The sequence below is a fragment of the Lactuca serriola genome, chromosome 1, assembly GCF_051521515.1.
Source record: "Lactuca serriola cultivar US96UC23 chromosome 1, Lser_US96UC23_V15, whole genome shotgun sequence".
Classification (NCBI taxonomy): Eukaryota; Viridiplantae; Streptophyta; class Magnoliopsida; order Asterales; family Asteraceae; genus Lactuca; species Lactuca serriola.
Window position 1 is genome coordinate 106,390,573 of NC_136408.1, and position 25,300 is coordinate 106,415,872.

The 25,300-nt window shown below is 38.4% G+C and overlaps 1 protein-coding gene across 1 annotated transcript; it reads right to left on the reverse strand.

Moving 5' to 3' along the window:
- Positions 1 to 306: 306 nt before the first annotated feature.
- Positions 307 to 1,063, reverse strand: LOC145097030 (non-specific lipid-transfer protein Lac s 1). Its single transcript, XM_079034507.1, has 2 exons — positions 648 to 1,063; positions 307 to 518 (listed from the first exon to the last, which is right to left on the reverse strand). Exons 1-2 carry the CDS (start codon positions 989 to 991, stop codon positions 509 to 511), a joined length of 354 nt encoding a protein of 117 aa, XP_078890633.1. The 5' UTR covers positions 992 to 1,063; the 3' UTR covers positions 307 to 508.
- Between the last annotated feature and the right edge of the window lie 24,237 nt (positions 1,064 to 25,300).

Consider the following 25,300-nt stretch of genomic DNA (forward strand, 5'->3'; position numbering starts at 1 on the left):
AGACTTAATTGAATAAAAAAATTATATAGGGACTAAATCGATTATGAGGCCAATATATAGGGACTTTATTGCGGTTTTCCCTTTTAAAAACTCAATAAGTTTAAAAATGTATGGCAAACGTAAAAGTGTTTTAAGATGTTTTAAAAAAAATCAATATCTCCAAAAATACAATATTTGACTCTAATAAGTTACTCTTTTGATAGAAAACGTTTCCGACAAAAGCACAGATAACTAAAAAGAGAAAGAGAAAAGATTTAAATGTATACCGGAAGCTTTAATAAACTATTGCAGTGGAAAAGACAATACTGACAAAACATAAGGGTAGGATGCATATAGATTACGCGATTACATACAAATATTACAAGGGCACCAGTCAAAAGACCGTAAAACTCATAGACATATACAATAATATATGTCTTTTAATTTCATACAAAATAGTGCTCTCATATTTATTTATTCTAATATATATATGCTTTTATTCTGCGCAAGATGCATCCACATCTCGACCTCACTGCACCCTGCAAAAATCACCATATACCAAGTCACATCAATACAACTAACGTGTTTTCATGCAATATTTAAACAAGTAGACGTATACTTAAATCTGAAACTGATTAAAAAAAATATAAGCACATATTTGCACATACTTGGAGCAATCAGTGTTAGGACTGATCTGGTAAGGGATGTTGACACCACACTTGCCGGGAAGGCCAGCTGCATTGGCGGCTTTGATGCCAGAAACAGATTTGGAAGCATTCTTTAAGCAGTTACAAGCCGTCTTACGATCAGGGGTTGATTTTGCAGCGCTATTAAGTGACCTAACCCCATTGCAACATGCCGGTGGCACAGCACCACCATTTCTTAGGTAGTTAAGACATCCAGCTAAGTTGGCTGTCACCTGACCACAGGAAATAGCAGCCTCGGTGTAGGGTGTAGCCACCACCATGCAAGTCAACACTACACATAAGATCATCATTGCCATTCTTGCCATTTTTCGAGTATACAAGCACTAAAGTCGTAGAAAAGTTATGTGTGATTGAAGATGTAGTTGGTGTAAGAAAGGTTGTTGTCAAAGGTATTTATAGGGATTTTTGTCCATGGGTTTGTGTGTGTGAAAGGATTGGGTGGTTGGAAGTTGGATTGAATATTAATGGAACCTTAAATGCCTGTGTGTGTAATCGTTCCATTTATCTAGCTACTACATAATTATGGTGGATCTCGCTTTGAATTATTGTAGGTATGGCTATCACTTTCCAAGCCGACCAAGTTTGAGATTTTTGATCTTCAATTTGATATATCACAAATTAATTTTTATTTTCCTCCCAACAAAAATTCATGTTAACGTTATTACTCACTTGCATTTGGTAGTCGGTAGACATAGCTGAGACAGTAAATATATGAAAATTAATCAAATATATTACTAACTTGTATAAAAGTGATTATTTATTTTTTATAGATAAAAATGGCATAATGGATAATGAAAATCCACATTAGCTAATAAGAATTTCTAAAAGAAAACGATGATTAAAAATTTACAGAAATTTATCTTCCGTATGTCTATATGAAAAAGTATTGTCCAATAGCTTGACACAAAGTAAATAAAAAGGATATATTTACGTGATCATTAATTAGAAACGAACTATTTTAATTTCTCAATAGTTAATAATTCAATTTTCTCATATTATTGTTAACTACTAATTAAGCTTATCCAAATTAAATCTATCATTGTGACCTCATATAAGACATTATTATCGGTTATTAAGTTTGTTAATATGTATGTATCAATATGACCTCATGTTTTGCCACTTTTAAATGTTTATCTTTTGGTGTATGTAGCTATGGCTCAATAATTAGTTTATTTATTCGTTGAAAAAATGGAATCTCAAAATCGAAGAACCCTAAGTGTTTGAAAGCCGATGTGGCATCGTAGCCATGAGGACGTCTTGGATAAACCTATACGTCATGGTAAATTTCGATTTTGGATGAACAATTGCTCTCGTCATAAATAATCTCGAGGAGGAGAACGGAGGATGGACGGAAAAGGATTTCATGGAAGGCTGTCTTCAAAGTTTATGACGATCCTTTGTTTTCGTCCTTTTACGTGTATAATCTCCCAGATGATGCTAATAAGAAGGAGATATGGAGAGTCTGCGAGAATTTGGGGGGTGCTGAGAGATATCTACCTTGCTGGTAGAAGGAATGCTTATGGTTCTTTCTTCGCATTCGTGAGATTTGCTGATGTGAAAAATCCTGGGGCAATTGAAGAAAAGCTTAATAAGGCGTATTTAGGGGGGGGGGGGGGTTGTGTAAACCTCGCCAAACACCAGAGGAAGTAGATTCTTGTGGGACAAGCTACAAATCAGGTGACTGCTAATGTGGTGGTTCCTTCCTCCGGTGGCCGACTACCGTTCCATGTGTTGGGTCAATATTATGGTTTATACTTTGCTTTTCTAGAAAATTTTATTTTTATGTAATATCTTATGTGTTTACGGTCAGGTTTATGGCCAAGGGGGTGTTTACGGCCGTAAACAGGTTCCCATATTCTCATGTATATATAGGGGTGAGGGGTGTGAGGAAAGGGGTGATGAACATTAGAGGAGCTTAAGTGTGTGCATTTGAAGGTGTTTTAGAGAGAGAGAAAAGAGAGTGTGTGTGAATCTTGTATCCGGATCTTCATTCTAATCATATCATACATAGATTCATCATCATCTTCATCTTCTCCTTCTCTTCTATTTGATCTGACATCATCCGTTTGATTGAGATTCCGCACCATCAAACGGATCTGATTGATACACAGACATTTTAGGGACTTACAATTGGTATTAGAGCTTGGTTTGTATCACTCATCTTTGTCAGATCTGGAGCCGATTTGATCTTATTTTGGAAAGATTCTTGCATTTTTGGATAGATCTCGAAAAATTAGGGGGGGGGGGGGGTTGTTCTTCGCGTTTTTCGTAAAAACGAGTTTTTGATCGAGTTTTGGAGCAAAAAGGGTGAAAAAAACGCTGTTTTTCGTCAAGAACATCAATTTCTGGAGAGTTTACAGTCTTTGAAGGGTTTACGGTCCAGAGTTTACGGTCGGAAACGTGTTCAAGGTCGCCGGAGTTTACGGCCGGAAACGTGTTCACGATCCGGAGTTTGCGGCTTCATCCTCGTATCAACAGCTTTTTATTATAAAAAGAAAGGGGATTTAGAGGTGCCGAGGTTCAAACTCGAGACCTCTAACACTTCAAACCACGCGCCTTAACCAGTTGAGCTACAAGGGATCTTGTTAAACAGTTTGATCGTTTAAACTTTATACACTTCTCAACAGCACCAAGCCAAGCTTCGCATCAGCACATCGCACCTCGCCTCGTTCAGGAGCCTCGGTCTCGCATCTCGTTCAGCAAGTTGCAGTCTTCGTCTTCGCACATTAAAAAAAATCAGAGGCATATTCAGGGGTGCCGGGGATCGAACCCGCAACCTCTGGTTCATCAGCAACACGGCTTACCAGTTGAACCAACCAGTAACTTTTTACATGCCTTTCAATTTTAACTTAAAACCACTCCCAGTCGCACCAAATTTCGCATTTTAACACTTTTAACCCCAAAAATCAATTTCTTTCATTTTTAAATTTCTTTTTCAACCTAAAAATTTTAATTTTTAAATTTTGACTTTTATTTTTGACTTTTTGCTTAAATTTTTGACTTTGACTTTTAAATTTTGACCTTTGACCTTAAGCTTTGACTTTCTCATTTGGCTTTTAAATTTTCAAAATTAGCTTTTTGGTTTGACTTTTGAGTTTGACTTTTAAAATTTGACTTTTGAGGTTGACTTTTGAGTTTTTAGTCAAATGGCATTTTTAAATTTAAGTTTGACTTCTAGTTGTGTTTTTAAATGTTTTTTGAGGTCTACAAGGGAATTAAAGACATCAAAGAGAGTCGTCAGGATATGTTAAGACAAAATTCAACATGTTCGATTATATCCCTGGAGAAACCCTGGAAGCTCAGTTGCAGCGATTTACCACACTCACTACTGAGATGAATGTAGCTGGGATCTTCTTGACTAAATCCGAGATAAACAAAAAGCTGCTGAATGCACTTCCGAAATCGTGGGATATGGACGTGGCTGACATCAAGAAGACAAAAGATCTCAATCATCTTAGTCTTGCTGATATAATTGAAGAACTTGACGCTTTGAATTATCGAAAAACAATGAGTTCCACAAACCTTCCGGTCAATGAAGTGTCATGTTCTCATTCATGTGAAGTTTCATGTTCTCAATCATGTGAAGCTACGATTAAACTTCTTCGTGAACATAATGATTTATTAAAAAAAGAAGTTGAGGACCTGAGATATGAAGGATATCAACTCAGGAATGGACAGAAACCTCTGAAGGCCTAGTTAGAAACAAAAATAAAGGATTTTAAGAGAATTCTGACAGAATATAGTGAAAAATGTGAACTTTATGACTATATTAAGAGACAACTTGATACTGTAACCGAAGAACTTGACGCTTTGAAAACTAAGTGTGGAAAAACAGATGTTAGTTTCAAAAATTATACTGTGTCAAGTAAGGCAGTCGAGTCCTTATTTGAAACCCAATTAAAATTCAAAGATAATCAAAACAAGGGTCTAGGGTATGACAATGTTCCTCCACCTTTCAATCATAACTACACATCCATCCCTATGACACAGGAAAAAATTGACAGGGAGACACATCTTCGATATGGCAAACCAGCTGGATTTGTGTCAGGAGGTATTCAAGTTGAAAATACTAATGCTTCTACTTTATGTGCAGGTAAAGTAGCAGAGGATGAGAACAAGGAGAACACCATTGAACAAACCAACATCTCCTTGAACTCTGAATCTGTTTCTTTGAACTCAACTGCTTCTGATCAACCTGCCGTTGAGAAATACAGGCCACCAATTCCAACGCAACCGAGTTCTTGTTGCAAGTGTGCATGTGGGAACAACAAGAGACAAGGCAAGGATCGCCACCAGGGGCAGGAAGAAACAATTTCCCAGTGAAGAAAAAGGCTTGTTTTCACTGTGGAACACCTGGTCATATTGCCCGAAACTGTCCAAATCGCACATACATTCCCTATTACGCACAAACCTGGCAGAACGCGCCAAGAGGGATACTCTCCAAAAGATACTCCTCGAAATCACGATTAGACATTGACGACTGGAATGCCAAGAAGGCCAAGAATTAAACTCCCAAGGTCAAGAATCAAACTCCAAAGGACAAGAATCAAAATCCCAAGGGCAAGAAGGGAATGTCGGCCAAGAAGCCAAATCCAAGAGATGCTCCCGTGAAGCCAAAATCAAAGTCATCTCAACGACCGACATCAAGATCAAAAGCAAGCACTGAGCCACCCATCAGATCGAAAAAGAAATGGGTTAAACCCAACTACAAATGGGTTCCAAAGGCTCACTCTCCTACATCAACTAATGACTCTAATATTTCTTCATATTCTATTTGTGATAAACAGGATATGTCATGGGAGAGAGTACCGTGAAAGGATGACAAAGGTCGACCCGGTTTCAAAATGGACTGGGTTCCAAAGACCAACTGATCTCGCTCTGTGTCGGAGCAGCTATGGAGGCATATCATCAGACTTCGGTTTGTTGGTAGTGGCTGTTCTTGGCACATGATAGGAGACATCTCTCAACTGTACAACACTCAGAAATTTGTTTGAGAGTATGTGTCCTTTTGCGGGAAATGAAGAAAGGAAGAGATCACTCATGGGGTTAGTGCTTAATGACATGAAGAATTTTCGGATCTGTTATGAGATTAGGCGTGCTATTCTCAGACCTTCTGGATGCAAATTCAATCGGTGACTTACAGTTTGAGTTTTCTTCTCTATACTCCTGAGTTTCTCTTAAGCTGATTCGCTTTAAAGACAAAATTTTGTTTTAGGATAGTTTAAATTTGCGCATGTACTTTCATTTCTCTCATATGCACAAATTTAGGGGGAGAAATAAAAACAAAACAAAAATTAGAAAATTTTAAAAAATCCAAAAACATTAGAAAATCAAAAAATCAAAATAAAATTATATGTTGGTTATGAAATGTGCTTGAGGGAGATCTTTTGGGAAGTGATATGATCATGTGATAACAGGCAACCTGAGTCTGCGTAACGTACCCAAAGTTCAAGGGCCTTTGCTCTGGTTTGATGCGTCGGTAGGCACGAAAAATTCTAAATGGACTTGACTAGGCAGAGTTGAACTTAAGAAATTCTTAGTCTTGACAAATCTTGACCTAGTTAGATCCGTTCAGCCTGACAATACAACGCTCGGATAGGTTGAGCAAGGAGATATATATGGGAATCCACTCGTCACATTAAATGAACCCGTACTTGGAACCGTGGATTAACTTTTCCTCGATATGTGGATTCTGTCCTTAATTCGGGTATTGATGGGGCGACTGGTAAATTTTGATGAATTAGGTCTATAGAAAATTATTTTCTTTCTTTCTATCTGTCAGTCATATGTTGCACTCTTTGTGTGATTGGAAGAGATCCAACCTGGACTGCAACATATGCAAATCTATTTCTCTGCATATTAAATCTATGAAATTCTTCTTATCTGTTAGCCATATGCTGTCTCCTTTGCGTGACTAACAATCCGACCTGGTACACAGCATATGCATCCTTCTACTTCTCAATCCCTCTAAAACTATAAGTGATAATAATCTAAATCTATCTTCTCTCCCAATGATTGTCTGCTCACCCGATGTAAGGAGTACTCTAGAAGTTCTTGATTACTGGGGCATATCAGGAAGCGGGAAACATATTCCAGTACAATTGAAATTGAACACTCAAAGATTGTCTATAGATCTCGTTGCTCAATTTAGGTGGATAACAATATCTTTGGTCGTCGTCAGCTGAATGGTCCTTAAGGAATATTATCTAGGAACTTAGGATCACATTGTCTTGTCACTTATAGTATGTCCGAATTTTGTCACAATTTTTCATGTTTAAGTGGACCACAATATCGGCGATCGACCAGACAAAGACGTGAAGATAGAAGGTACCGACAAGCGGATAAAGGCTGTCTAAAAACTTTGATCCCAAATCATTCTTAAAGTTAGATATCATTTTATTTTTGTTAAATTTGTTCATAGTTTCTTCTAATTTAAATATTAGGGAAAATTAGAAAATTAAAAAAAAAAGTGTTATTTATGTTATATTTCTTGTTCAAGAAAATCATAAATCCAAATATATATATATATATATATATATATATATATATATATATATATTTGTTTCTGTGCTAAGTTTTCTTTTAGTTTTGTTTTGTCTTGAAAAGTGATTTCAGGTATAGATAAGACCCATGAAGTTTCTGTCGAAGATTTTGAGCCAAGGCTTCATTTGTAAGCATCGAAGAATTTGCATTCGAAGGAGCAATAAATGAAGATTATTCTTTCGACATTCAATCTTTCAACCCCAGAAGCAAGGTGAAGCTGAAATTGAAGAATATGTGACGGATTGCATTGAAGCCTCCTCAATCAGTCTTCCACTATCTTAAACCTGCTGAAGTGATCCAGAAGATTTGTTCTCTCTGATGTTCTCTCTGAAGATTCTCAAGCTGAAAGTGCTATCTTTCAAGAATGAGTACATCAAGCGTCCTCACCCGACGTGCGTTCAAAGCCAAATTCTGAAGAAAAGCCCAATCGCTCAATATGAAGTCATTCATTAAAGATTAATGCTGCAGCCAAGTTCACAATGAAGATTAACAAGACAATCCAGTTACTTTTTAGGGGGAGCTTGTTGGGTCATTTAAGAAAAGAAACGAAAGCTATAAACCAAGGGGGAGATTGTTGGGTCAATATTATGGTTTGTACTTTGCTTTTCTAGGAAATTGTATTTTTATGTAATATCTTATGTGTTTACGGTCAGGTTTATGGCCAAGGGGGTGTTTACGACCCATATTCTCATGTATATATAGGGGTGAGGGGGTGTGAGGAAAGGGGTGATGTACACTAGAGGAGCTTAAGTGTGTGCATTTGAAGGTGTTCTAGAGAGAGACAGAAAAGAGAGTGTGTGTTAGTGTATGTAAATCTTGTATCCGGATCTTCATTCTAATCATATCATACATAGATTCATCATTATCTTCTTCTTCTCCTTCTCTTCTATTTGATCTGACATCATCCGTTTGATTGGGATTCCGCACCATCAAACAGATCTGATTGATACACAGGCATTTTAGGGACTTACGCCACGGCAGGGATTCAAGATCTTTTGTTGATGTCTTGAAAGTCTCTTTGGCTTCTAGTTGTGATCCTCCTATAGTATTATCATTTATTGGGGAGGTCCAAGATTGGGCAAACAATGCAACACTGGTGGAGGAGGTTAGGAGTTTTGATATTTTATGTAACTTTCCCCCACTGTTGGAGTTGGAGGGATATTATATTGACAAAATGATGTATCTAGGTGGCATCCAAGTTATTATCAAATTCAAATTCAAAAGAGTGGGAAATTTCCTCAAAGTTAACAAATCCATTTGGCTCAAATGGTTTGTGTGCATGGAAGATGTTTGATTAAAATCCACTAGGTTCAAGAGGATTGCTTGGATTAAAATTATCGGGTTGCCAATTCAAGTTTGGGACAAAGCAAATTTCGAGTCCATTGTCAGCCATTTTGAGAAGGTTTTGGTCAACGTTAGCTCCTTATGGAATTGTCATGACGTGTCGCACGATAAATCTATATCTTACGACCCCTAGGAAAAAATAGAATGATGTTTCGATTGATGGGAACATATTTAGGCTTGGGTTGTTTGAATTTGATGATGATTGGGTATCGTTTAAGAACTATGTTGTCGAGCCGTTGTCAGGTACAAATGTACTCGAGGATGATAAAGGTATCTCTAATACATGGAAACCATATAACATGGTTCTGGAAGAAGGTGAAATAATCCCCGACGAAGATGAACTTGTGAATGATGGCGATGGGGTTTCTTTGATGGTCAATGGGGCTCCGGCCGCTTTAACTGTTGATGAGCAAATAAAAATTTGCGATTCACAATAGGTGGTGATCACGATGATTCGCATGGAATCCCATCGTCCGACTGTCCAGAAAACATGGCCGTCATTGCTGATCCTAATAAAAGTTCGTTGATGGACCTCCGTCGTCAAGCCTAATTGAGAAAATTAGGTCTGGGCTTGCCTCTAGACCATTTGCAAGTAACATAGAGTTTGAAATTAGGGACTATGTTATTGAGAGACGTCAGACTAAAAAGAAAAGAAATGGAGGCTGTTCCTCGAGACCGAATGATTCTAATAACATCCCCAAGTCAAAGTCCTTTTTTATTTCCGTGGCTCTCTATTAATTGACCTTAACCGGGATATTCCTATATCTCATCGATTGAAGAATGGCTATCTCGCTGCTTCGTCTTCTAATTCTTGTAAGTTGGAAAACACCATTGCTATCGGTAATCAAGTGGGATTCCAATTTAGGACCGGCTGTGATACATACGGTGGCCTTCTTTTGTAACACCCATTTTCCAAGATTGATTGAGCTGGAGTGTTAAGGTGTTAAATGTTTGTTTTTTGAAAAGATCGGTTGTTTGGGTGCAAATAGAGGTGTTTGGATGCGATTGGATGTGAATGGAAGTGTTTTGATGTGATTGGATGCGAATGAAGGTGTTTGGATGCGAAAGGAGATGTTTTGATGTGATTGGATATGAATGGAGGTGTTTGGATGCGAATGGATGCGAAAAAGGAGTATCTAGATGGCATATGATGTGAATGGAGATGTTAGGATGCGAGAAGAGAGTATCCGGATGCGATTGGATGCGAACAAGGGTACTCGTTGCGATGGGTGTTCCAATGCGAACACTTGGTGGCGGTTTCGAAGTAGGGAGATAAGTTGAGACCCTATTCAAACACCTTAAGTCCTTTGATGCCTCTTTATACTCAACCTCATTCTCCCTAAAGCAGTCATTTTAAAACCCTAGACACCTTGTGAGGTTCATGAGCTTATAAATTGAACCTTTATGTGTTTTGGTACATTTAGAAAAAGGAGTCCATTAGAAAAGTGTTAGGAAGCTTGGAGCCTATAGATATAGACTTGGTTTTTCATCTTGTATCTTCTGGAGGTATAAAGCTTCAAACTTTATGGATGCTTAGTGTAGATCTAGTTGTGGGTTGTGTTTTGGGCGTGTTTTGGTCCCATGGCTTGGATCTTGTGAGTAGAAGTTACTACAGAACCTTTGAGCATCATTTCTAGCCATTTCTAAGTTTGATAAGTCATAAAAATTAGATTAAAATGGTTGTAGACCACCCATGCATGAGTTGTTGGTCTTTTTATGAAGCTATGGACCTAGGGTTTAGTTTTGGGTCATATTAAGCTACGCAAAAACTTAAAGTTTTTGATTTTATCAGTTAAGACCTTCCCAAGATTGTGATACGTGAGTTGGACATTAGTCTTAGCGGAATAAGAGCTTAAAAGTGGGTTTTAGCATTAGGGGGAGTATGCTGGGTATAACTGATGGGTTTTATACAAACAATCCTAAGTGTGCATGCAACCCTAGTTTGGATCTGTGTTTTCACTATTAGATACACAACATTATGAACACAAGAATAAAACCCTAATGTGCATTGCTATTTTCGAAATTAACATATAAGGTTGGATTACATACCTCTTGTTGTTATATTGCAATAAGAACTTAAATCTTCAAATCCTAAGTCTTGAAAGCAAGCACCACAAGTGTAGTGCCTCTAATGGCTCACAAACACCACAAGCAATTGGAGAGGCTTAAGATAGAGGAGGGAGGAGATGGAATTCGTCCTTGGGACCTCTTAGGAGCATGTACACGAATTCTAAAGGCCTAGGGGTCTTTATATAGGGTTTAGATTAGGGTTTCAGTCCTTATCCTTATCAAGTTGCTTGCCCACCAAGCAACCACAAGATAAGCCTTGAAAAACCCTTATCTACTTATCCTTGGACGATTTTAAGGATATCCTTATCCTTGAATTTGTCCATCCTTTAACAAGGATAAATATTGCCCTATCTTGCAACTATCTTATAATTACAATTCAGCCCCTCTAGTTTAATTAATTACACTTGATCACAAAATTAATTCCTAATTAATTATTGACCAATATTAATTAAACAAATATGATTTTTCCTTTAATATATTATTCTTATAACATATTAATAAATCACAATAACCTCTCTCTCTCTATTTAATTTCTCCTGTCAAGTTGCTTTGGTGAAGGCAACCCAAAAGGACCATGCACAACCGGGTCAAGTACTTACCAAATATGGTTACGGGCTTAGAAACTAATCCAACAGTCTCCCACTTGGATAAGTCTAGTAACCACAAATGTAACGTGCAACCCGATTAACAATCGTAGCTCTCAAAGACGCTGTCAAACTCTTATCTTATCAGTAACCTGTCCTCTAGATAAGGGATCGTACAATCCTCTGTTAGATATCATGCTGACAATTCTATGGAATGATTAGTCAAGCATTTAGGTTTCTCGATCTCCGATTTATTTGACATAGAACTTAATCGAACACATCAATTTAGTTCTAACCGGGCCCGACACATAAGTCAAATCAAATCATCGAGCGGCCGAGATATCTCTTCTACCCTCTTAGGATAAAATTTACAGATAAACTTCGACTTATATGTATTTACTTATTCAATAATCAACTATACACAACAATGCATTTTATAACATTGAGTTACCAATGCGTTTTCGCATTTTCAATGTACAATCAATTAGCAAATAATAAACAATATATCTAGGTTTTAAGACTATATGATATTATCGTCTTCCGATCACCTCTTATATATCATATTCCATACGGTGATTCCAGCAAGCGCGGGTTTAATCCAATGCTCAAAACCAGTTCATAAGCACTCACGAGTGTCGCAGCAACCCTTTGCTATGTCTAATACCATTTAGACAATCTACGCACCAATTCATGACAATCTTCATTCATATCTACTTCCAACACATGAACGATTGTGGACAATTTGAATTATTCGATTATTCCTAATAAACTCAATTATTCTGGAAGTCAAAACATGCAAAAATTGAAACAATAGTTAAACAATTAACATATGACAGTAGCTTTACTTATAAATAAAACTCCTTTATTTAATCATCAAATGTCAATTACATTTATCTATTACACGTTTCTAAAACTATCTAATCTGTGCTAATACCATCCTTCAGCCCAATACTCCTAGCATGCTGCAAGTGCTTAACCCTACTCAGTCCCTTTGTAAGTGGATCTGCTGGGTTATCTTCTGATGATATCCTCTTCACTACGAGTTCTCCTTGTTCTACACGATGTCTGATGAAGTGATATTTTCTGTCGATATGTCGAGATCTACCATGATCCCTCGGTTCCTTGGTCAAGGCAACCGCTCCTTCATTATCACAGAAAATCTCCATGGGCTCCTTTATGGCGGGTACAACTCCAAGGTCACCAATGAAGTTCTTCAGCCATATTGCCTCCTTCGACGCTTCGCTCGCTGCTATGTACTCTGATTCGTATGTTGAATCAGCTACTGTTTCCTGTTCGGAACTCTTCCAAGTCACTGCTCCTCCATTTAGGGTAAAGACCCAGCCCGATTGCGAACGATAGTTGTCCCTATCGGTTTGGAAGCTGGCGTCACTGTACCCTCGCACCTTCAAGTCATCACTCCCTCCGAGGACTAAAAACCATTCCTTCGTCCTCCGAAGGTACTTAAGGATATTCTTCACAAAAATCCAATGTGCTCTTCCAGGGTTCCCTTGATATCTACTAACCATGCTCAAAGCAAAGGCTACATCAGGGCGAGTACAAGTCATAGCGTACATGATTGAGCCAACTGCGGAAGCATATGGAACTCGGCTCATTTCAGCTATCTCAGCTTCGGTACTCGGACTTTGAGTCTTACTCAATTTGGCATTACTTTGTATCGGTAATTCTCCCTTCTTTGAGTTTTCCATACTAAAACGTTTTAGTACCTTCTCTAAGTAAGTGTTCTGACTAAGTCCAATTAGTCTCTTACTTCTTTCTCTTACTATCCTTATTCCCAAAATGTAAGAAGCTTCTCCGAGGTCCTTCATAGCGAAGCACTTCCCGAGCCAGGACTTAACCTCCTGCAAAGTCGGGATGTCGTTTCCTATGAGTAATATGTCATCGACATATAAAACTAGAAAGCTTACTATACTACCACTGGCTTTGACATATACACACGACTCATCTTCGCTTCGTACAAATCCAAACTCTTTGACTTTCTCATCGAAGCAGAGATTCCATCTGCGAGATGCTTGCTTAAGTCCATAAATGGACTTCTCAAGCTTACACACTCTATTCGGATGCTACGGATCCACAAACCTTTCTGGCTGATCCATGTAAACATCCTCAGCCAACTTTCCATTAAGGAAAGCGGTCTTGACATCCATTTGCCAAATCTCATAATCATGAAATGCGGCAATAGCTAGCATCACTCTAATAGATTTTATCTTCACAACTGGTGAGAAGGTCTCTTCATAGTCAACTCCGGGAGTTTGAGTAAAGCCCTTCGCAACCAATCGCGCTTTATATGTGTGTACCTTTCACGTCGGTCTTCTTCTTGAAGATCCACTTACACCCAACGGTCTTACGTCTGGACACATGATCAACCAAATTCCAAACTTGGTTATCATACATGGATTGAATCTCGCTATCCATCGCCTCTTTCCATTTCGCAAACTCCGGGCCTGCCATGGCTTCCTTATAGCTATTAGGTTCATCAAGATTTATTAGTGTACCATCACTAATATACATGTCCCCTTCGGTAGTAATATGAAAACCATAAAACTGGGGTTGAAATCTAACTCTATCGGAACATCTAAGAGGTAAGGACTCGTTAATTGGTTCAACCGGAGTTTCCTCCTCGGGTTGAGTGCCAGCGGTAGAGGTTCCTTCATCTATCGACTCTTGAATCTCTTCAAGCTTGATTTGCCTCCCACTGTCCTCTTGGCCTATGAGTTCTTGCTCTCGGAAAACTCCTCTCCTTGCAACAAAGACAACATTGTCCTTCGGTCTATAGAAGAGATATCCAAAGGATTTCTACGGGTAGCCGATGAAAATACATCGCTCACTTCGAGGTTCAAGTTTGTCGTGAGTGTCTCTTCTTACGAAAGCCTCGCAACCCCAAACCTTGATATGTGCTAACGAAGGAGCTTTCCCCGTCCACATCTCATGAGGTGTTTTGACAACCTTCTTAGTAGGGACTCGGTTAAGGATATGGGCGGCAGTCTCTAAGGCATACCCCCAAAAAGAGATTGATAGTGAAGCACGACTCATCATAGAGCGAACCATATCCAATAAGGTTCGATTATGCCTTTCTGCCACACCATTCAATTGTGGTGTCCTAGGAGGCGTCAATTGTGAAACTATTCCACACTCCTTGAGATAATCGTGGAATTCAAGACTTAGGTACTCTCCTCCTCGATCAGATCGAAGCATCTTGATCTTCCTGCCCAATTGATTCTCCACTTCATTCTTAAACTCTTTGAACTTTTCAAAAGTTTCTGACTTTTGATTGATTAAATAGATATACGCATATCTACTATAGTCATCGGTAAAAGTCACGTAGAAGCGGTTCCCATCCTCCGTGGTTGATCTAAACGGTCCACATACATCGGTATGTATTAGGTCCAATAAACCTTCACCCCTTTCGCACGTACCAACGAAGGGTGACTTAGTCATCTTTCCAAGCAAACAAGACTTGCACGTGTCATCTTCCCTAAGGTCGAATGACTCCAACACTCCATCCTTTTGGAGTTGGGCTATGCGTTTCTTGTTAACATGTCCAAGACGACTATGCCACAAGGATGGTTTATCCAAACTATTGGAAGAATCTATATTCAAAACATCATTTCCTAAGTTATCAACAATCATAACAGTTTCATAAATTCCATTACATGGTATAGCTTCAAAGTAAAAGACACCATTTAGATAAGCTAAAATAGAACCATTCTCATTATTAAAAGAAAATCTAAAACCTTGTCTATATAAACCATGAAATGAAATGATGTTTCTAGCCATTTCTGGCGAATAGCAATAATTGTTCAAATCTAAACATAAATTATTCCTAAGCACTAAAGAATACACTCCAATTTTTGTCACAGGTGACGATCTTCTGTTCCCCATGATTAGATTGATTCTTCCTTGCTCCACATCCCTACTTCTTCTTAGTCCCTGCACATTAGAACAAATGTGGTAACCACAACCGGTATCAAGAACCCAATATCATGACTAGAATCGTTGGATTTAATTGTGTATATACCTGCGAAAGATGGCTTGATCTTTCCTTCTTTGATGGATTGTAGGTACTCTGGGCAGCTTCTCTTCCAATGTCCTATCTTGTGGCAGTGGTGGCACTCTGCCTCCTTAGGGTTAGGGCAGGGCTTAGCGGGATCAACTTTGGTCCCACTAGAAGAGGCACCATCTCGGGCTTTAACCTTGCGATAGTTTTTAGACGAAGCCTTCCTCTTCTTTCCCTTTCCTTGACCAATAGCCAAGACAGAAGCAGCGGGTGGATTGGGAGTTGGTGCAACAGACTTGTCCTTGAAGTTGCTCTCATCGATCCTCAAGAGACCTTGGAGTTTGCTTAGGGTGACCTCTTCTTTGTTCATGTGGTAGGTCTTCCTAAATTGATTGTACATCGGAGGCAAAGAGTGAAGCACCATGTCGATCGCCAAGTCTTCCCCAAAGTCAACATTTAACTTGCGAAGACGATCGACATACCTTTGCATCTTTTGCAGGTGCACGGTAAGAGACTCTCCATGACCCATCTTAGCAGAAATCATGTTAGTGAAAATCTCATAACGCTCTTGTCTCGCGTTTTGGTGGTATCTCTCCAATAAGTCTTGGTGCATCTCGTATGGATACATGTCCTCATAGGACTTTTGGAATTCGGAGTTCATTGTGGCTATCATGATGCAGTGAACCTTCGTTGCATCACGCTCATGAGTCTCAAAAGCACTCATTTCAGCCGGAGTAGCGATTTCTGGATTGATCTTCTCGAGTTTTTCATCAAGGACATACTCCTTGTCCTCGTAGCGAGCAATTGTGCGAATGTATCTTATCCATTCGCTAAAGTTCGTTCCATCGAAAGTAACCTTTTGGCAAAGGCTCATCAATGAGAAGGAACTATCAGCAGCGTTGTTTGATTTCAACATCTACAAAGGAAAAGGAGAAAGATAGATTAGAATATGAATCCCTAATTATCACCCAATTAGAAAAATATTAGGGCTAGGATCCAACAACAATATTTACATCTTAGAAAAGGGATGCCATAATCTAAATGCAAATAATTTGAAGGTAAGTGAATGATGATTCACTAATTCTCCATCATGAAAAACCTAACTCCAAGTTCTAAATGTATTGAGAATTCCTAGGTTCGGATGAGATTCATTGAAACTTTTCAATGGCATGTTTAAATCTCGATATGCCCCTCTCGTTTGTGACTGGGATACCGAGGATCACAAAGTGGGTGTGAATTACCATGCAAATTCACATGGTGCCTTTGTTGTAACGATCACCTATTCGATGTGCCGGTAAACCACACACGCTCCATCGAACTATGATAAACAACGAATCACCCTTTCCCACTTTCGCTTAGAACCAATTAGTGTGCCGGTAAACCACGCACGCTCCACTAACTTCTTAGCAAGGTGCAAAGTGTAATTTCATGGGATTGCGTCAAATTCACTTTTCCTAAAGTAACTAAGATTGGAAAATTTTAGAAAACATGTAGCTACTTTGTATTTCTTATTATACTTTTAATGAGAGAATGAGGTTGCCCTATCATACCCGTTCGGCTAACGACCCTCCACCGATCAAGCAAGCGGTGGGTGTGAGTGTACACCCATTAAGCGCCATTTTATAGGCCGCAACCTTATACCCACCTTATAGACCGGCTTCGTGAATGAGGCCTACTAACGGTAAGACTAGCATTTTAATTATACATACATATATATATATATATATATATATATATATATATTTATTTATTTATTTATTTATTTATTAAGCTTGTAATAATATAATACTATAGGGTGTATTTTAAACATTTCAAAAATACTAGGGTTTTAATCTTCAATTAAAATTTTCGAAATTTAATGTCACTTAAATTAAAATTTTAATTATTAAAACTCTTGATTTAATAATTATCTTAAATTAAACTATTAATTTAAATTATCAAATCATAAGGGATTATCTAAATCTAAAAGATAATTACCATTTAAGCATTTAAGTTATCCTAATCCCTTAAATCTCTCTATAAATTTCGAAAATAGGGATGGGATAATTCATGATCTTTAATTACCATATTTAACTATTAAAGGATAATTACAAGATATGGGATTATCCAAAACCCTAAAATTTAGGATCTTATCTTGGGGAAGGAGGCAAATCTCGAAATCTAAGGGTTTGCAAACCCTAGATTTCGAAATCTTGGATTGAAAGGAAAGGATTCAAATACCCTTTCAAGATTTTCGCAAATTAGGGTTAGGAAACCCTAATCTCGAAATCTATGGCCTCCTAGGGTTTATTGGTTATAAACCCTAATTTGTCAAGTTCATACAATTGAATAAAACTAATTGAAAACAAGTTAACCAAAGGTTCTGATACCACTGATGGGCTTTATACAAACAATCCTAAGTGTGCATGCAACCCTAGTTTGGATCTATGTTTTCACTATTAGATACACAACATTATGAACACAAGAATAAAACCCTAATGTGCATTGCTATTTTCGAAATTAACATATAAGGTTGGATTACATACCTCTTGTTGTTATTTTGCAATAACAACTGAAATCTTCAAATCCTAAGTCTTGAAAGCAAGCACCACAAGTGTAGTGCCTCTAATGGCTCACAAACACCACAAGCAATTGGAGAGGCTTAAGATAGAGGAGGGAGGAGATGGAATTCGTCCTTGGGACCTCTTAGGAGCATGTACATGAATTCTAAAGGCCTAGGGGTCTTTATATAGGGTTTAGATTAGGGTTTCAGTCCTTATCCTTATCAAGTTGCTTGCCCACCAAGCAACCACAAGATAAGCCTTGAAAAACCCTTATCTACTTATCCTTGGACGATTTTAAGGATATCCTTATCCTTGAATTCGTCCATCCTTTAACAAGGATAAATATTGCCCTATCTTGCAACTATCTTATAATTACAATTCAGCCCCTCTAGTTTAATTAATTACACTTGATCACAAAATTAATTCCTAATTAATTATTGACCAATATTAATTAAAAAAATATGATTTTTCCTTTAATATATTATTCTTATAACATATTAATAAATCACAATAACCTCTCTCTCTATTTAATTTCTCCTGTCAAGTTGCTTTGGTGAAGGCAACCCAAAAGGACCATGCACAACCGGGTCAAGTACTTTCCAAATATGGTTACGGGCTTAGACACTAATCCAACAATAACCCCTGAATATGTTAGGCGTAGTGGGTTTGCCCTGTTTTATTTTCAGGGAAATCTTAGTATGCTGAGTGTAAGGATAAAGTGCGTTGGGTATACTCCCAGATGTATGGTTGTGCTATTTTTGGGCCTTGGGTTATTTTAGGTTTTGGGCAATGTTTTGTTGGGTCAAGTATAGGAAGGGTAAAATGGTCTTTTACCCTTAGCATGGTAGAATATGACGAACCATTGATTATGGGTTATTACCCTGATTGTTAATTAGGAATGATTTTGGATATTTTCAGTGTAAGGAACCCTTGTAACAGCAACGTGTGTGTATCGGTTATCTTCAGTTTTGAGTCGAGTCTGCTCAATGTACTCGTGGATCGAAGGCACCAATGCCGACCCACTCGAATGTGTTATGTAGGATTCTCGTTGTCTTTGTCACTCTCGCATTGTAAGTTGGGCTGGGTGCATTGACATGCATGTAGGACTGGGCCTAATTGCATGAGTAGGTTAGGCCTGTTGTATGTTGGGCTAGGCTTATTATATGTCAGGCTAGGCCTAATCGTATATTGGGCTGGGACCATTGATTAGGAAGGGCTAGGCCCATTATTATGGGTTGTGCCCAATGTGCAGGCTAGGCCCAATGATATGTATGGTATGTGGTACTTTGGAGAACTCGGTAATTAAGCTTTGTGCTTACAATTATGTGTTTATGATTTGAGGTACTTCCGGTTGCAAATGGAAGGGCGCGACGTGACTGCACAAGATCCCACATCATTTTTCGCATTGGCTATTTATGATTTTTTCTCTGATGTTTAAATGATTTAATCACTGTAACTGGTTTTGGAACAACTCAATTATATAGTAGAAGTGTGTTAAAATGAAAAATTTACTCTGAATTTTTGGGACGTTACATGTTGGTATCAGAGCCTTGGTTTGAGGGATTCGAACATGCTCTCCGGTGTGTGTGAACTCAAATTGAGGAATTGGTAATATTTTTGGTAAGAAAAAGAATTTTCTAAAAGATTTTAAATAAAGAAAAGGCGTGTGATGCGTAAAATCAGCTGAGCTCAAGTAAGTGATTCCCAGAATACCCATACATGTTTGTTATGTTATATGTCATGAGAATAGCATGCTAGATTAGGGCTAAGGATCTGCTTAGGATTTCATGCTAGGAGAGATGCCTTTATATGCCTATTGGTTGAACTTTTAGAATTGCATGCTAGTATGGATATCTGATGTTAGGTAGAATGGCCTGATTAGGTGATGCACTGGTTAGAATTATCGATGTCCGAATGCTAGTTGCTTTGTGCTTTGTGGGACTCATATTGATGTGAGCTAAGTACTTCATGAATATGTTATGTTACATGTAGTAAATGTTAAATAATCTGAGAGTGATTGACTTGACCCTATTGCACAACTCTCGTTTGAGTCTAACTGTTGTAGGATTTAGTCTCTTAGTTGAAGGATTATCTAAGCTTTGTTGCATGTAATTGTATTCATGAAGTAGTTAGTTGACATTAGTAAGGGACCTTCAGCAGCTGAAGGCAGGGTAGGGTGAGGAACATAAGAGACCCTAAGAAGTTTTTGGTGGGTTTAGATGCACTGTTTAGCGGGTATTTGGAGTACCAGTTTGATAAAGTAACTTAGAGGATTCAGAAAGATTCTTGAGGAAAGTATGGATAGATTAGCAGAATGAGACAATCGAGAGAAAGAAGGGAGGCTCAAATTTTCGGATAGATCTTCAAAGGATGGAGTGGCCGAAAATCATAAGGTTATGCCCTATATATAGTGCAGTTAGGAGACCCTAGATAAGCCCAAATCCAAGATCCACTTAAACTGGGTAATTATCCACTTTCCTGTTTATCCACATAGGACAATTCTAGAAGCCCTTAGGCTTCAAGAAGCCGTCCAAGCCTAATAGGGGGTTCTAGATTGCCTTTTTCTCAACTATTCAACAATTACATTTCAGTCCCTACACTTTTAATTAATGCCTTTAATCCCAAAATTAATTCTAATTAATTTCTGATTAAATATTAATTAAATATTACTATTTCTAATTAATATATTATTCTCATAATATATTAACAAACTGTTTATTTCAATTTATTAATCAAATAATAAATCAACCTTTTTCTCCAAAATCATCATGTCTAGTTGCTAGTCTTGAGGGCAACCCAAAAGGACCGTGCTACTATCAATTAAAGTATATACCAATTATAGTTATGTGCATAGACACCTAATCCAACAGTCTTCCACTTGCATAAGTCAAATAACTATAATTGCCAGTATATTCTTCTAAACTGATCAACAAATTGTAGCTCTCATAGTAGCTATCGAACTCTGATCTAGTCAATCACGTGTCCTAAGATAAGTGATCAAATATTCATCCGTTCTACAAGATATCATACACATATGAGACATGGATTATAATCAATCTCATTGTCCAAGTTTTGTTTCCCGATTTCTGATTTATGATGACTAAAATTAGACTACCAATTGAAGACATAAATTCAGTTCGGACTTGGTGTGACAACCCGAAGTTATTCCGTCGCCGTAACCCGTTCCTTCCGAAAAACCCGTCTCTAGCGATCCGTTCCGATTTCGTTTCTGAGCTAAGTTATTTCAATCTATATGTTTATTATAATCTCATGAGTGTCCAAACCCCTTAGAAACTCATGAAAATGGCCCAAATTATTAATTTGAAATTTTTTAGAATCAGACCCGCCGGGTTACGACAACTTAATCGGGTGCGACCAAAAGCCTCGTTTAACGTCGGTATCGGGTAGAATTCCACCGTTTTCCAAACCTGAACCATATATAAAGTGGTTTAAGCCTCATTTGAAGCTTTTTCACTCTATCTCTAACCTCTCTCCTCAAATCCAAACTTAAGGTCCAAAATCACCAAATTAAGGCTCCAAATCATCAACGTAACTACCCTAACTCTTAGATTAACATCTTTAGCCTTCAATTTCGAGTTCAAAACATGATTTAGGACCATAAACATGTGTTTACGGCCCTAGAACATTCTTGGGCCGTGAACACATATAAGTGGGGATTTTGAGCCTTAAAACCCTTCCAAACCACCTTTGGAGCTTAGATATGGCTTAAGGACTTAAGGGAATGGACTTAGAACACCTTAAACTCATTATTGGAGGAGTAAACATGAGTTTACTGCCCAAGAACATGCTTAGGCCGTAAACACCCATTCATGGGTAGTAAACTCATTCTAAGGTGCTAAATTGCCACTTACACACCTCCTAACCCTAGAACTAAAACCTAGAAGCAACCACAATCGAATTGGAAGCCTTAAACTTGATGAAAACAACTCCCTATGGAGTTCACAGCCGTAAACCCTCCAAAGATGGGTTCCTGGGCCGTAAACTTCTAAAACATAGTCAAATGGTGCCCTAACTTCACCCCTTGGCTTGTAAAATGACTTGAAATCATATGTGATTGACTAAGGACCACCAAAACACATTGTGAATGGGTACACAAGAGCTTACGGCTGTAAACACATAGTTTACTTCCATAAACTCCTCAAATGATCCTTAAAATGCCCAAACTACTTTCCCATGCCTTGAAACCAAACCTAGAATTACCCCTCAATTGATTCAAGACCATTTAGCACCCTAGAACAACCCACCATGAGTTTACGGCCGTAAACTCATGGGGAGTGGGTCATTAGGGCCGAAAAATCTCTTGAGAGTTTACTCTTGAAGAGTAAACTCCATATCCAAGCTTTATGTGTCCATAGATGTCACTCGGGTCCCTCTAAACACTTGTAATGAAGTGTTTTCGCACCTAGAAGTGTATGTCCTCAATTAATTAGGGGTTTAAATCCTAATTAGATACAAATGTGTATCTTTTCATACTATATAGGAATCGTGTGCGTTTGCAAACCCAGAACCGACGTTTAGGATCCAAACCGACGCGTTCCTCAACAGGTGAGTTCATACCCCTACCCTTTTTCCGTGTTTTTCAAATGTTTTTAGGGGGGAAATACAAGAAAAAGTACAAGGAAATATTGTACTTAAACTTATTATTTTCAGTTAAAATGTTTCATATTATGTATGCTTTTAATACCGAAAATTGTACTAATCAATGGTTCGAATTGCAGAGTAAACTGTCAGTCTAAATGTAGATTCCTTTAAAAAGTGATATAATCTATGTTACATATTATATATTGCAAAGGAATCATACTAATCATAAAATAAGATTAATACTAATAAAGTACAACTAGGAACAAAAGGAATACAAATACGAAACGAATAGGATAGAATGAATACGAATACGAAAAAAACGAATAGGATAGAACGAATACGAATATGAAAGTAACGAATAGGACAGAACGAATACGAATACGAAACGAATAGGATAGAACGAATACCAATACGAAAGTACCATTAGGATAGAACGAATATGAATGCGAAATAACGCCTTTGAATAACGCCAAGACTTCGGAAATACAGTTAGTGTACGCCTTGAGTGTCACCAGAGTTTCGAAAATAATTTGAAAGTACGCCTCTGGACCTCGACTGAGTTTCGAAATCATACGCCTTTGGATGTCGACAGAGTTTCGGAGATACGTCCAATGTACTCTTTTGGAAGTCACCAGAACATCGAATATACAGTTAATGTACGCTTCTGAGTGTATCCAAATATTCGAAAATACAACTAAGTACAGTAAATAATTGACATTCGTGTGTAGGATAACAAAGATATCAGAATACATAACTAATACTATAAGTATGGTAGTTACTAGTACATCGAAATCTAAACTGAGAACTAACCACAACACTTAGGAAAATATGAGATTTTCCTGGGATAACATAACATCTCGTAAACGAATTAAGTAACGAATGGATAACTAAACTATTAGGAAAATATGGTATTTTCCTGAGATAACATGACAACTCGTAATCGAATTGGTAACAAATATAACTAAACCGTTTTTACATAAGAAAATATGGGATTTTCTTGGATAACAACTTTTTCAGAAAACAAAAAGGGAACTCATTCTTTTCAAAACTAAACCGCTTATGAACTCACCAGCTTTATGCTGATTTTCAAACTGCTTGTATTCTCAGGTCCGCATTAGACAGGTACACTGCCATCTTTTGGAGAAGACGGAGCATTTAGAAGACTCGTCTTTGCTTTTGTTCATATGATATATGTGTAACACTTGTATAATTTTATTTTCAAACGAATGTAAATGATTCTATGTAATGTAATGTTTTGTGTTTACTGTGCTTACTATGTACATTGGTTATGATATTCAACATGAAGTCACCTCCGCCCCGGAACGTTTCCGCCCTAGGTTTCGGGGTGTGACAGATTGGTATTAGAGCGCTTGTTTATAGTGAACTAGTATACCAAAGCTTACATGGTATAAGACTTTAAAGACTAAGGGGCCTAAGTGCTCTGGGCAGTTATGTAGTCGTGTCTAGGATCAATATAGCCTAGCCAACTATATTCATTCGAGACACGGCCAACATGTGCTTGGGAGTGGCTGTGGTATGCAACATACCTAAAACTTACCCAACACCCAAACAACGAGCCGTTGTTGCAGCGAATCATGAAATACTATGGGAGTATTTCTCGAGCCAATCCGTTGTAGAAATCCTCATTCGAGCGTTGTTCCTTGATCATTCCTTTTGCGATAATTTATCTGCTTTGATAACTCTTTCTTGCTTCATCGCTTAATAAAATTCTATATCTGTCTTAATGAGATATCCCCTGTTCCATATCTCTTGATTCAATTCAGCGGACTTATGATCCTCTCTTTGCTGGCTATTTTAGATCAAGATGCCTCTGAGGAAAAGATCCAGCTCAAAGAATAACAACCCTCCGCCACCACCACCTCCTCCTGAATTTGATCCTGTCGTGTTCCAGGCAGCTGTTGCTTCCACAGTGGCAGCCACCATGTCTCACATAAACCCCGGTGGTTCGGGGGGTGGTACCCAAACCCAAAACCAGGAAGGTAATCAAGGACACCGGAAGGAGTGTTCCTATAAAGACTTTATGAACGCGAAACCCACATTCTTCAATGGCCCAGGGGTGTCATTGCTCTAACTCGGTGGTTAGAGAAAATCGAATCTATCTTCGAGATCTGTGCCTCTTCAGAATCTGACAAGGTGAAATTCGTCGCCTGCACATTCACCGATAAAGCTATGACTTGGTGGAACGGCCGAGTCAAATCCTTAAGTTTACCTGTAGCAAATGCTACGGGTTAGGAAGTTATGAAGGAACTTCTGTTCGCAGAATACTGCCCTCGGGGTGAAATACAGAAGCTGGAGAATGAACTCTGGAACCTAAAGATGAAGGGTTTTGATATCGCCGCCTACACATCCAGATTTGATGACTTGGAACTTCTCTGTCCGGGATTGGTTACCCCAGAGAGTAAAAAGATTGAGAGGTTCATCTGGGGATTGACCCAACCAACCAAAGGGAACGTTTTAGCTGCAAAGTCGGATACCTACGACAGCGCCAAATGCCTAGCGCAAACCCTGATCGACCACAATGATGACCAAGAAGAAGCAGCCACCACTCCTGAGCCAACAGAGAAGAATGGCGAGAAAAGAAAGTTTTGGAAGAAGAAGAAGAAGAAGAAGTCTTCCCCGGAGCCCTCGAAGAAACAACAGATAGTGGCAGTCCACGCTGTCACTACCCCTGCTGCTGTTTGGGTTGTCGGTTCCTCAGCCCAAGCACCTATCACCGGATATGTCGGTATCCTTCCGTGGTGTAACCGATGCAGTTACCACCATCGTATCCCTGTCCCTTGTCGTGCAAAGTTTTGTAAAAATTGTGGCCAGGAAGGTCACCTCGCGCGAAGCTGCAGAGCACCAACCCAATCAACTAGTCAAGCTTCCGGAGCTGGTATCGGTCAGACCTGT